General features: G+C 42.6%; 1 protein-coding gene across 1 annotated transcript; it reads right to left on the bottom strand.

Moving 5' to 3' along the window:
• Positions 1–1843: 1843 nt before the first annotated feature.
• plpp7a (phospholipid phosphatase 7a (inactive)) lies at positions 1844–14599 on the bottom strand (the record flags this gene model as incomplete). The annotated part of the gene is made up of 2 exons (XM_084180612.1): positions 1844–2229; positions 14110–14599. The coding sequence occupies 2 exons, from the start codon at positions 14597–14599 to the stop codon at positions 1844–1846; spliced, it is 876 nt and encodes a 291-aa protein (XP_084036738.1).
• Between the last annotated feature and the right edge of the window lie 228 nt (positions 14600–14827).

Here is a 14827-nt window from a genome sequence, read left to right as displayed (position 1 = left end):
AGCAAGTCCCCACAGCAATTTGGAATGGAAAGCTTTCCCAGAAGAGTGGAGTCTGTTATAGCAGCAAAGGGGGTAACAGCTCCATATGAATGCCCATGATTTTGGAATGAGATGTTCGACGAGCATGTAGTGCTTTTGTCCATGTAGTGTATATACAGGATAATGGTCCATAATTTAGCATTTCATTAAATAAATAACACACTATGTTGATGAATACCATTGAATAAATCGTTTAATTGACATATTTAAATTGTGTTTGGTTCAGGCACATACAACAATGATTTGCCATGTAGACAAAGTGTATAGCTACTGTATGGTGCAGAGGGTATTGTTGAAAGTGTCCTAGATGGAGCACACCTCAGTAAAAATAGAACACACCTGCATAAAATGCACCTGCATCTCGAAGCACTATCCCTTATGTTCTCATCCATACAAAATGTCACACATTTCAGCAAATCAATTGAGGATATAATTTATGTTTAATGGATATGCCAATACATATACACATGCATGTATACACTATTCAAGATCAGAAAGTACATGAAAAGATTAGTGGTAACATTTCATTGTTCAAAGATAAATGACCCACTTTGTAATAGAGTTAAACCAACCCTAACCCAGTAGAATTTCATCCATCAGAATTCAAATCAATATGTTCAGTGAATGCTTGATTACTGAATGCTTTATTATTATGCAACCCTGTACCACACCTTACTTATCCAAAACATTGATCTATTGAACAATCTATTTTCAATCTTAACTTTTGTTTTAACCAGTAACTGCAGACTGTCTTACAAAGGAAAGCAATTTCAATATGTTGTGGCATGAAAAAAAATTACTGCATAGAAATATTTTGTTCTGAATATAATTTATAAGGAAGCTATCGCTTACACATTTGAAAGGGACAATATTTAAGGCAAAACCCACAAATTAAACACAATATAAATTGTGTTGCTGAAATATTGTAAATAAAATGTAAAACACGTATTTCCATTCATGTAAAAAATAGCATCTGAGGCAATTAGAACAGTGTTGGACTCATGCAGCCAATTGAGAAGCAATACAATAAACCAGACAAGATCCGCTTCTAAGGATACCTAGAGGTATCAGCCAAAATAAAGGAAACACCAACATAAAGTGTCTTAATAGGGCATTGGGCCACCACGAGCCAGAACACCTTAAAATTTGCATTTTATACATGACCCTAAGCGTGATGGGATGTTAATTGCTTAATTAACTCAGGAACCACACTTATGTGGAAGCATCTGCTATCAATATACTTTGTATCCCTCATTTACTCAAGTGTTTATTTTGGCAGTTACCTGTATCTTCGTGTGCATACTGTACACAAAATATCTGATATTTGACAGTGAGTCATGTAAAAGTGTGTCTTTCACAAAATCCCAGATAGTTTATGATTGTTTTACTTATACTTGCAATTTATAAATACATACACTTTCAGGTCCAGAGAATGAGTGTTAAAAACATAATGTTTTTCATAGTAAAACATTAATTGTCATAAATGTTGACAAAACTAAAAATAGCAGATCAAAATGTAATATATAAACGCTAGTCAGAAAGGCATCTGAAATGTTTCACAAGGATGCATTCATTTCCTTGCATGCTGCACTTACACTGGAGAAAGAAATTCAAGTCAAAGCTGAAAATAACCTTATTATCTAGGTGTAAATGTGATTAACAAACATTATGTCTGCATAGACTTCTATTTAAAATGACATGAGGGCCAGTGAGTGGCTGTGACAGAAAAACATAACAAAAATAGGGACTGAGGGATAAGAGGATGTCAAGCTTTTGTGGGTTGCCTAAAATGCTGATATTGTTATTAGAAGGGGATCCAACTGAGTGTCCCGATGGAGATCAAAGTCTGGCAAGTGTTGGAGGGCAGCCACACCATTTCAACTAGATTGAAATGGAGATAGCCCAATGCAAAACCACATCCCACATCTGTCAGGTGGTGGCGGCCCAGAACGATGCGGGACATGCCGGCCAGGAAAGCCCACAGCACCAGTAAAATGCGCAGAGGGACAGCGAGCACTAAGTGTGACAAAAGGAACTTGGATACCATGGCAGCCCGGCTTGCATGTGCTGCTGGGAAAGAGTAAATATCCATCGCTATGTAATCAAACAGGCCAGGCGTCATCTCCCAGGGTCCTTTGCGCTTCACGAGTTTCTGCATACCAGCGACGGTCATCACGTCCAGTAAAAGTGCTGAGGAGGGTGAGGAAATTATGTGTTAGCGCAAAGGATTAACCGAAAACATCCTAGACCGAGATGATAGACAGTAGGGTATGTACAGCATGTGTATCTGAGTCAGGACCTGTACATGTTTTACCAGTGCCAAACACTTGTTTTTAAAGTCGGCATGCCCCAAATCTGTCCCTGTTCGTAGATTCCAGCCCATCTAGCCTAGCATACAAAAATGCCAAAAACATAAAATAATGTTAGCATTGCAGATAGTGGGCAGGTATACAAAACCAAAGTGTGAATTGCTGTCTTACCTTGTCCATAGACTGCTAATAGGTTAAGGAAACCAAAGTGTAATTTTGTAATTTGGCTGAACTATCCCTTTAAGGTGTACAGGTATAATGCATTATGATGAGCTCATAATCCATTGTAAACCTTGTCAGTATCCATGAACTGTTTATAATCTGTTAGTATCATATTATAATAAATCAGTTATTATCAGTTACACATTTTGTTGTGTTACAGCCTTCATTTAAAATTGATTAAATTGAGATGGTGTATCAATACACCCAGTCATTACAAAGACACAGGGGTCCTTCCTAACTCAGTTGCCAGAGAGGAAGGAAACAGCTCAGGGATTTCACCATGACGCAAATGGTGAATTTAAAACAGTTACAGAGTATAACGGCTGTGATACGAGAAAACTGAGGCTGGATCAACAACATTGTACAGTTGAAGTCGGAAGTTTACATACACTTAGGTTGGAGTCATTAAAACTCGTTTTTCAACCACTCCACAAATTTATTTTTAACAAACTATCGTTTTGGCAAGTCGGTTAGGACATCTTCTTTGTGCATGACACAAGTCATTTTTCCAACAATAGTTTACAGACAGATTATTTCACTTATAATTCCCTGTATCACAATTCCAGTGGGTCATAAGTTTACATACACTAAGTTGACTGTGCCTTTAAACTGTCACGAATGTCTACTAAGTGAGTGGACCAAGGCGCAGCGTGCGATACGAACATGACTTTATTTACTTAAAGTACTCAATACAAAACAACAAACAATGACGAATCGTGAAGTCCTCAGTTACAATGACTGATACGGAACAAAAACCCACAACACTAAGGTGAACACTGACAGTTTAAATATGGCTCCCAATCAGAGATAACGAGCCGACAGCTGACACTCGCTACCACTGATTGGGAGTCACACGACCAAACAAGGAAACACAACCAAATACAACACAACCAATACCAAACACAACCAAATGAACACACCCTGGCTCAAAATACACAGTCCCGGAGCCAGAGCGTGACAGTACCCCCCCCTAAAGGCGCGGACTCCGACCGCGCCTACACCCCAAATAGGGGAGGGCTGGGTGGGTGTTGCTCCTCGGAGGCGGCTCCGGCTCCGGGCTTGACCACCACCCTTCTTCAATCCCCCCGTAGCGCCCCCGGTCCGATCTGACCCAGCTGGTAGGATCTGGACTGACGACGCGCACCCCTGGCTTGGCGCGTGAGGCAGGAACGGACCGGACCTGGCTGACGATACGCACCCTAGGCTTGATGCGTGGAGCCGGAACGGGCCTCACCAGGCTGACGACTCGCATCCCTGGCTTGGTGCGAGTAGCAGGAATGGGCTGGATCAGGCTGACGGCTCGCACCCTTGGCTTGGTGCGAGTAGCAGGGACGAGCTGAACCAGGCTGACGACTCGCACCCTTGGCTTGGTGCGAGTAGCAGGAACGGGCTGGACCAGGCCGACGACTCGTACCCCTGGCTTGGTGCGAGTAGCAGGAACGGGCTGGACCAGGCTGACGATACGCACCCTAGGCTTGATGCGTGGAGCCGGAGCGGGCCTCACCAGGCTGACGACTCGCATCCCTGGCTTGGTGCGAGTAGCAGGAATGGGCTGGATCAGGCTGACGGCTCGCACCCTTGGCTTGGTGCGAGTAGCAGGGACGAGCTGAACCAGGCTGACGACTCGCACCTTTGGCTTGGTGCGAGTAGCAGGAACGGGCTGGACCAGGCCGACGACTCGCACCCTTGGCTTGGTGCGAGTAGCAGGAACGGGCTGGACCAGGCCGACGACGCACACCGTAGGCTTTGTGCGTAGAGCAGGGACAGGCCGGGCTGGGCTGGCGACGCACACCTTAGGCTTTGTGCGTGGAGCAGGAACAGGCCGGGTCGGGCTGGCGACGCACACCGTAGGCTTTGTGCGTGGAGCAGGGACAGGCCGGGCTGGGCTGGCGACGCACACCGTAGGCTTTGTGCGTGGAGCAGGAACAGGCCGGGCTGGGCTGGCGACGCACACCGTAGGCTTTGTGCGTGGAGCAGGAACAGGACGGGCTGGGCTGGCGACGCACACCGTAGGCTTTGTGCGTGGAGCAGGAACAGGCCGGGCTGGGCTGGCGACGCACACCGTAGGCTTTGTGCGTGGAGCAGGGACAGGCCGGGCTGGGCTGGCGACGCACACCGTAGGCTTTGTGCGTGGAGCAGGAACAGGCCGGGCTGGGCTGGCGACGCACACCGTAAACCTAGTGCGTGGAGCAGAAACCGGCCGGGCAGGGCTGGCGACGCACACCGCAGGCTTAGTGCGTGGAACAGGAACCGGCCGGGCTGGACTGGCGACGCACACCGTGGGCTTGGTGCGTGGAGTAGGAACAGGCCGGTCCGTACTGGGAACACACACCACTGGCCTTAACCGGGGATCAGGAACGGGCCGGACCGGACTGGTAACACACCTCAGTCTCTCACGCCGTGCCTCAACTACTTCCCTCCCTCTACTCGCCAATGGCTCCCGTAATCCGGTAGCCTTCTCTCCACGTCTCCCTGTGGCAGCCTCCTGCTGCCCAGCCGCCCAAGCCATGTGCCCCCCCAAAAAAACTTTTTGGGGTTGCCTCTCGTCCTTCCGACGATGGCCCTGCTGACGCCGTTGCTCCTCTCTCAGTCGCCTCTCCACTGTCTTACTCCATGGCCAGCGATCCATCCCATCCAGGATTTCCTCCCAAGTCCAAGACCCTTTACCATCCAAAATCTCCTCCCATGTCCAGACCCTTGGCTCCTGGACACGCTGCTTGGTCCTGGTACGGTGGGTTTTTCTGTCACGAACGTCTACTAAGTGAGTGGACCAAGGCGCAGCGTGCGATACGAACATGACTTTATTTACTTAAAGTACTCAATACAAAACAACAAACAATGACGAATCGTGAAGTCCTCAGTTACAATGACTGATACGGAACAAAAACCCACAACACTAAGGTGAACACTGACAGTTTAAATATGGCTCCCAATCAGAGATAACGAGCCGACAGCTGACACTCGCTACCACTGATTGGGAGTCACACGACCAAACAAGGAAACACAACCAAATACAACACAACCAATACCAAACACAACCAAATGAACACACCCTGGCTCAAAATACACAGTCCCGGAGCCAGAGCGTGACATAAACAGCTTGGAAAATTCCAGAAAATGATGTCATGGCTTTAGAAACTTCTGATAGGCTAATTGACATCATTTGAGTCAATTGGAGGTGTACCTGTGGATGTATTTCAAGGCCTACCTTCAAACTCAGTGCCTCTTTGCTTGACATCATGGGAAAATCAAAAGAAATCAGCCAAGACCTCAGAAAAGAAATTGTAGACCTCCACAAGTCTGGTTCAACCTTGGGAGCAATTTCCAAATGCCTGAAGGTACCACGTTCATCTGTACAAACAATAGTACGCAAATATAAACACCATGGGACCACGCAGCCGTCATACCACTCAGGAAGGAGACGCGTTCTGTCTCCTAGAGATGAACATACTTTGGTGCGAAAAGTGCGAATCAATCCCAGAACAACAGCAAAGGACCTTGTGAAGATGCTGGAGGAAACAGGTACAAAAGTATCTATATCCACAGTAAAACGAGTCCTATATCGACATAACCTGAAAGGCTGCTCAGCAAGGAAGAAGCCACTGCTTCAAAACTGCCATAAAAAAGCCAGACTACGGTTTGCAACAGCACATGGGGACAAAGATCATACTTTTTGGAGAAATGTCCTCTGGTCTGATGAAACGAAAATAGAACTGTTTGGCCATAATGACCATCATTATGTTTGGAGGAAAAAGGGTGTTGCTTGCAAGCCGAGGAACACCATCCCAACCGTGAAGCACGGGGGTGGCAGCATCATGCTGTGGGGGTGCTTTGCTGAAGAAGGGACCGGTGCACTTCACAAAATAGATGGCATCATGAGGAAGTAAAATTATGTGGATATATTGAAGCAACATCTCAAGACATCAGTCAGGAAGTTAAAGTTTGGTCGCAAATGTGTCTTCCAAATGGACAATGACCCCAAACATACTTCCAAAGTTGTGGCAAAATGGCTTAAGGACAACAAAGTCAAGGTTTTGGAGTGGCCATCACAAAGCCCTGACCTCAATCCTATAGAAAATGTATAGGCAGAAATGTGCGAGCAAGAAGGCCTACAAACCTGATTCAGTTACACTAGCCCTGTCTGGAGGAATGGGCCAGAATTCACCCAACTTATTGTTGGAAGCTTGTAGAAGGCTACCTGAAACGTTTGACCCAAGATAAACAATTTAAAGGCAATGCTACCAAATACTAATTGAGTGTATGTAAACTTCTGATTCACTGGGAATGTGATGAAAGATATAAAAGCTGAAATAAATCATTCTCTCTGCTATTATTCTGACATTTCACATTCTTAAAATAAAGTGGTGATCCTAACTGACCTAAAACAGGGAATTTTTACTAGGATTAAATGTCAGGAATTGTGAAAAACTGATGTATTTGGCTAAGGTGTATGTAAACTTCCGACTTCAACTGTTGTTACTCCACAATACTAACCTAAATCACAGTGTGAAAAGAAGGAAGCCTGTACAGAATAAAAAATATTCCAAAACATGCATCCTGTTTGCAATAAGGCACTTAAGTAAAACTGCAAAAAACGTGGCAAAGAAATTAACTTTATGTCCTGAATACGAAGTGTTATGTTTGGGGCAAATCCAACACAATACATCACTGAGTACCACTCCTCATATGTTCAAGCATGGTGGTGTCTGCATCATGTTATGGGTATGCTTGTCATCAGCAAGGACTAGGGAGTTTTTTAGGATAAAAATAAACGGAATAGAGCTAAGCACAGACATAATCCTAGTGGAAAACCTGGTTCAGATTGCTTTCCAACAGACACTGGGAGACAAATTCACCTTTCAGCAGGACAATTACCTAAAACAAGACCAAATATTCACTGGAATTGCTTACCAAGACGACATTGAATGTTCCTGAGTGGCCTAGTTACAGTTTTGATGTAAATCGGCTTGAAAATCTATGGCAAGACTTGAAAATGGCTGTCTAGCAATGATGAACAACCAGCTGGACAGAGCTTGAATAATCTTTAAAAGAATAATGTGCAAATGTTGTACAATCCATGTGTACAAAGCTCTTAGAGACTTACCCAGAAAGACTCACAGCTGGAATCGTTGCCAAAGGCGAGTCTAACATGTATTGACTCAGGGGTGTGAATACTTATGTAAATGAGATATTTCTGTATTTATTGGGTATTGCAAAAACTATTTAATCAATTTTGAATTCAAGCTGTAACACAACAAAATATGTCAAGGGGTATGAATACTTTATGAAGGCACTGTATTTTGAGAAAGTCAGAAAATTGCCTCATAGACAGCAGGGATTCTTGACCAATGGAAACTTTATTTTTATAGTAGAAAATAATGAATTTTGTTGCATTATTTGATCTTAAAAATTACACTAAGGGACATTTTAAAGGGGAAAGATTTATTTGGGAAATTATAAAAAATATGTTCTATATTATTCATTTTCATGTCGGCTTTATGCGCGGAAATACTGTTGTCCTGAGCAGAGGAGCCCAATTTAAAACTCGGCCCAATAAAAAGGGTTTAAAATGATAAGAACTGACAATAATGAATATTAACTGGAAAAGGATGTTATGTAGTTTCTTGCAATAGCTTACTGTGACTTTAAATAATATTTCTGTGATTCCCAAAAAATGTGTCCGATTTGTCTAAAATCCTAAATTATTCAGGAATGAGCAGGGTCAGCTACAGCATTAGGACCCCTTCTTCATGTCCTAATTACATGTAGTGCAACCGCTCATTGTCTGTAAAGACCGCTCATTGTCTGTAAAGTTCTCTACTTTTGATAGATTTAAACAAACACTATTGAACTCACCAAGGTCACAATCATAAACTGTCAACTCCACCTCCCTGATAGTTTAAGATAGGATATTCATTTTGGTTCAAATATGTTTATTTTAAATTGGTTTTAGAATCATAAAGCGACTGAGGAAAAACTAAATTGCTACTTTGTATACCACTTGAATTAATAAGGAAAATGTCACTTTTATCAACTGTAAATCATAGACTGCTGAAACATCTGATAGAATTGTTATGTTTTTATTGGGGATTTTCAAAAAATATATTTTCCATATTTTACAAATGTTTGTATTTAACTTTTTTTTAGAAGCAAAAATATGTCTGTTTTGAGTATTTGTTGTCAACTCCGTCAGTGGCTGTTCAACTCTGTCACTGATGGCTAATTCTTTGTCAATATTCAGAAAACTTATTTGAATCACTGTTCTGCAACATATACTTAAACTATTGAAGTATTTGCTGTGCTAGACCGAAGGGATGATGTTTGCTTTATAAAGGTTGTTTTATTTTCTGAATATCAAAAAAATGCTAACAAAAAATGCTAATGAAATTAGCCCTGGAGCATTATATAGTGCTATAAAACAAAACAAAAAGAAGTTTGGAGATTTGTATTACATATTTGAATAATCTTATCATAGAATTAAACATTTACATTTTAGTAATTTAGCAGACGCTCTTATCCAGAACGACTTACAGTTAGTGAGTGCATACATTATAATTTTTTTCATACTGGCCCCCCGTGGGAATCAAACCCACAACCCTGGCGTTGCAAGCACCAACTCTACCAACTGAGCTACACGGGACCTCAGCAAGGCCTTCAAATATTTGTTGGACAATACATTTAAAAATGAAATGCCTCTGATGGAGTTGACATGAATCCAGTTAGTTACGTTTTATAAAGAGAAAAAAAGGTATTAGGAGGTTGTTCGTTTACATGTTGTGATAGCTGATATTTTGCACTATCAAAATCTATATTTCAAATTGTGTTAATATTAAGAAAAATATTTGTGAAAAAAAGTAGCGATTGTCCCATCTTTCAAGAATCCCTTAAAGTTGTAACATATTATAAGTTGATTTATAAAACATTCTAAGGCCTCATACATGCTTATAACAAGTTAATAATACCTGGCCTTACATGCTTATAATGATCCATAGGCTAATACAGTATAAGTGTTACCATTTATTCAGTTACAGGTTTGGAGACGTGAAACCAGATGTGGTTTCATCTTTTCCTATTGATATTAAAACATTGTAATGAACTCAATCAAATTACTATTTGTTTCTTCTTGTGGTAGCCGTTAGTTCATCCATGACACATTGTCGACTGGTTCCAGATCTGTTTGTGCTATCATGTCAACTCTTTGGCATGATAAGTAGCTTAGTGGCAAGGGGGACATGATGGCAAAACAGACTGATACCCAGGCTAACATTGTCATACCTTGGGTACTATGGATCTGTTATTCTAGTTGATTCAGGCTGCTAGTGAGCATCCTTGTGTGCAGGCTTTTGATCAAGCTGCCTATCCCAGCATCTGTAGCATCTGACTTGGATTCCTAACACATGTCCCATTTTTCGAGGTCCCCACACTGGACAATTTTTTTCCTCAAGGCCCCTATTATTAACATTTTATTATTACTATTATACAACAACAACAAAAAATTGAAAGACCCACGGGGCTGAATATGTATCAGCCCATTCAGCATATGACATAATTGCCCTGTGGCCAGTCTGTCACTGATGGTAGCCTATTGAAAGCATTATTTATATTGTGAATCAGCTCATGACCATTATTCCAACTGTTTCAACATGAGAGAGCCGACTGAGGACACAGATATCACAGACAACTTTCCTAGACAAGTCTGGATGGGGCCATAAACAAACACGAAACCGCTCACCCAGAGGAAGCTAAAACTCTAGACCACTTTTATTCTACCCACAAAAAACGCATACAAGGCAGGGCTGTTGTGTAGCGGGTCGAGAGCTTCAAGTTCCTTGGTTTCCACATCACTAAGGACTTAACATGGTCCACAAACACTCGCACAGTCGTGAAGCAAGCATGGCAGCGCCTCTTCCCCCTCAGGAGACTGAAAAGATTTGGGATGGGCCCTCGGATCCTCAAATATTTATACAGCTGCACCATCGAGTGCATCTTAACTGGCTGCATCACCGCTTGGTATGACAAATGCACCACCCTTGAACGCAAATGCTACAGAGGGTGGTGTGGACAGCCGAGTACATCACTGGGGCTGAGCTCCCTGCCATCCAGGACCTCTATATCAGGCGGTGTCAGAGGAAGGCCCGAAAAATTGCCAAAGACTCCAGGGCCCGGTTGCATAAAACATCTTAAGTAAATTTCCCCCTTATCTTTTCCCTTAAAGTTTCCTTAACTTTAAGTCAGTTGCACAAAACATTTTAAGTAAATGTCCCTCTTAAATGAAGTGCTTCATTCAATATGGAAATCAATGTAAACAGCATTTGTGTAGGTGAATGTTGCTTTCGTCTGCCCTGGTTTCAAAAGTAAAACATCCACTAGCTATCTAGGTAGCTACTTATCTAAACAATGGAAGATGCACAATCCATGGCTACAAAGCTAGATGACTAGCTAGCTACCTACTGTGTAAGTTAGCTTGACATGCTAGAAAGTAATAGAAACAAGTTGAGTAAAAAGTTTTGTGATCTCCAAAAATAAATATATTTGAAGAGATGTTCATTCAGTGAATCAGGTCATTTCCATGGTAACCATGGAACCAGTCTTTCTGCTGTACATGCCTTCAAACTACCATAAAACCCTTAAATGATGCCCTTACCTAAGGGAATTGTTTGAGCGTGTTGCATAGAGCCCCTCAAACATTTCATTAGGTAAGGGAAAATTATTCTGTAAGGTAAACCCTTAAGATATTTTATGTAACTGCGCTCAGCCACCCAAACCTTGAACATTCACTCTGCATCACCTTCTGGAAAATGATACCGGAGCATACCACCCCTGCATCCCACTGCTGGCTTGCCTCTGAAGCTAAGCAGGGTTGGTCCCTGGATGGGACACCAGATGCTGCTGGAAGTGGTTTTGTAGGGCCAGCAGGAGGCACTCTTTACTCTGGTCTAAAAAAAATATCCCAATTGCCCTGTGTAGGGTGCCGTCTTTAGGACTGGACGTTAAACGGGTGTCCTGACTCTGTGGTCACTAAAGATCCCATGGCACTTATCGTAAGAGTAGGAGTGTTAACCACGTTGTCCTGGCTAAATTCCCAATCTGGCCCTCATACCATCATGGCCACCTAATCATCCCCAGCTTCCAATTGGCCCATTCATCCCCCCTCCTCTTCCCTGTAACTATTCTCCAGGTAGTTGCTGTAAATGAGAATATGTTGTCAGTCAACTTAACCTGGTTAAATAAATAAATCGTCTCTCGGCCCAACAGGCTCTGAGACAGCTTCTACCCACGAGTCATAAGGGCTCCCGAGTGGGTCAGCGGTCTAAGGCACTGCATTTCAGTGCTAGAGGTGTCACTACAGACCCTGGTTTGATTCCAAGCTGTATCACAACCTGGCTGTGATTGGGAGTCCCATAGGGCGGCGCTCAGTTGGCCCAGTGTCGTCTGGGGTAGGCCGTCGTTGTAAATAGGAATTTGTTCTTAACTGACTTGCCTTGTTAAATAAAGGTTCAAATAAAATAAGACTGCCAGACTGTTAAGTTGTCAAGTAATGGTATCTGCACTGACACTCACTAGACTATATACACTGAGTGTACAAAACATGCTCTTTCCATGACATAGACTGACCAGGTGAAAGCTATGATCACTTGTCAAATCCACTTCAATCAGTGTAGATGAAGAGGAGGAGACATTCAGAGGGCAAGACAAAAGATTCAAGTGCCTTTGAACGGGGTATGGTGCACTGGTTTGAGTGTGTCAAGAACTGCAACGCTGCTGGGTTTCTCATGCTCAACAGTTTCCCATGTTAATGAACATAAACACGTTTAGCATCTCCTGGCTTCCACACATAGCCTACAAGCCACTGATGCAGACCTATAGTCTGGGACAGTTGTGGGATGGGATAGATCCCAAATTAATACAACCACTAGCATAAAAAAAACGTTTTTATGCAATGTGGCCGACGCAACAGATCAGAACGTTTAGCTTAAAATGTTGATAAACTATTAGGCTATTTCTTCACATTATAAGCTCAGCAATGCGCACATGGTAGTAGGCTATAAGCGCGAATGTTCCATTAGCGGAAAACACCATTATCAAAAGTGACCGCAAATGCAATTATGCATGTAATGCTTTTAGTCCCCTGTAGCTCAGTTGGTAGAGCATGGCACTTGCAACGCCAGGGTTGTGGGTTCATTTCCCACGGGGGGCCAGTATGGAAATGTATGCACTCACTAACTGTAAGTTGCTCTGGATAAGAGCGTCTGCTAAAATTATAAAGGTGCATTTTTATGGTGAAAATTATCTTCCCCAAACTGCTGATGTATGCCAGTTGGGCTCTACACCCCTTGTAAAGTGGATTAATGTGCTTAATTTTAAGAAGTTATTTGGCACTTTAGTTGTGATACAAACCTTATATAAACATATAGGCCTATGGGCTAGGCTACATGAGGTGTGCGACTATGATTAGAAAAAGTCACACAAAAAAGGCTTTGTTCTTATGCTGGGCATCATTCACAAGTGATAATATATCATTCACAAGTGATACGCTAATATTGTCACCCATCAGACTATTCTTGATTTAATCTTGTCTTTACATATACCAAATAATATATGTGTGAAATTTGTTTTGATTTAGAATGGACCAATATCATGCACCTGTATCGAAACAGGAGCAGCAGGAAAAGATACATGTCATCTATGCACTTAAATAGCGAATGGAGGACATGGTTTATTTTCATGCCTGCCAGGTAGGCTACACTCCTGTTGTAAATATAAGGAATGTGCTTAATATTAGGAAAGTTGAGTAATAAATATAGTAGGCATAGCCTATAGAAAGCTGATGGGATCCTCCTCTTTTTATTAGCTGCCATCACTCTGTTTTCTCCCGCAATTGCATAGCCTGTAGAAATGTTGGACAACATGAGCTCATGGGCTCTCATGAAGTGTTTGATTAGATTTTCGAACCATTTGCATTGATGTCAGAGTGATTAGAGGGACAATAGAGTGCTGAGTACCAGGCAGTTAGAAAGTTTGGTAGGCTACTAATGACCAGCAGCAGCATCAGAGCTTGGAGAAGCCTACTTACCGTGACTAAACGGTCATGTGGAATTTGACTGCCTTCATGACTCGTGACCGCCGGTGTGGCGGTAATACGGTCACCACAACAGCCCTATGTACATATCTACCTGAAATACCTCTGCACATTGATCTGGTACTGGTACTCCTTGTACATAGCTCCATTCTTGTGTATTTTTTTTATTCCTCATGTTCCTATTTTATTTTTTAAAGTGCATAATTTGGAGGTAAAATCTACACCAGTTGTATTCATTGCATGTGTCACATAAAATGTGATTTGATTTTAATAAGCTATACCAAAGGGATGGAATTAAATGCACTGACGACTGCCTATTAATACACCTCAGGAGTGGTGGGAATGAAAACTAAATTCAGACAGTAAAAACCACTGTGAAGACGTGTCCCTAATGCTTGAATGATTCGAGCCTGTGACATTTGATGATGAAAAGGTACATCGAAAAAATAAATAACTTACCTAGAAGCAAATTGACCAGAACTTCTTGTCCTGCCATTGTGTTGCTTCTGGTGAGACATATAATTGTGCCAACAATCCAAGGGATGCCATGACCAGTGATTGCAAGCAGGTTGACCATGGAGCGCATACCGCCCCATGAGGAGTGAGAATATGCGCAAACCCCAAGCCTTTTGGACATGCAAATATCAATCGCCAAAAGAGAGTTCATTGCAATGCCCTTAAATGAGGGGTTGAGTTGTATGCAATCCTCCTCTGGAAGTTTAACAGATTCTTTGCGGTCCTCAATGTTATTTTCAAGCGGCTCCTGCTGCACATTTTGAGGTTGCTGCTGCTGCTGTTGGCTTGGCTGGCGTTTCAGTGAACTAGGCCGCCGTGCTGTCCCCCGTGCCTCGTTGCTATTTCTGAGAGGCTGGTTCAGTGACAAAAACTCGGGTCTGTTGATCAGGTCATTCCGATCTCTCATCCTGGATCTGGTCTGATTTACAGGCATTTTGATTTTGATATAAAATCAGCAAAACCTGACTGTTCCTCCTTCTCATGTAGCGGGGCCGTTATTACAGATATGGTGAAGAGTTGTCTGCATAGAGATCAAGTGTTGCTCTGAGGCGCCAACTCCGTGCCAGTTATAAATAGATCTACTGCCTTGCTTCTATATCTGTATGGCTGGACATGGCTCCTCAATTTCAGACTTTTTTTTTTTTTTTCAGACTTTTTGCGT

This window comes from Coregonus lavaretus (assembly GCF_964263955.1).
Source record: "Coregonus lavaretus genome assembly, chromosome: 17".
Taxonomy (NCBI): Eukaryota; Metazoa; Chordata; class Actinopteri; order Salmoniformes; family Salmonidae; genus Coregonus; species Coregonus lavaretus.
The sequence above is the reverse complement of the archived record's forward strand: the minus strand, read 5'-3'. Positions and strand labels throughout refer to the sequence as shown.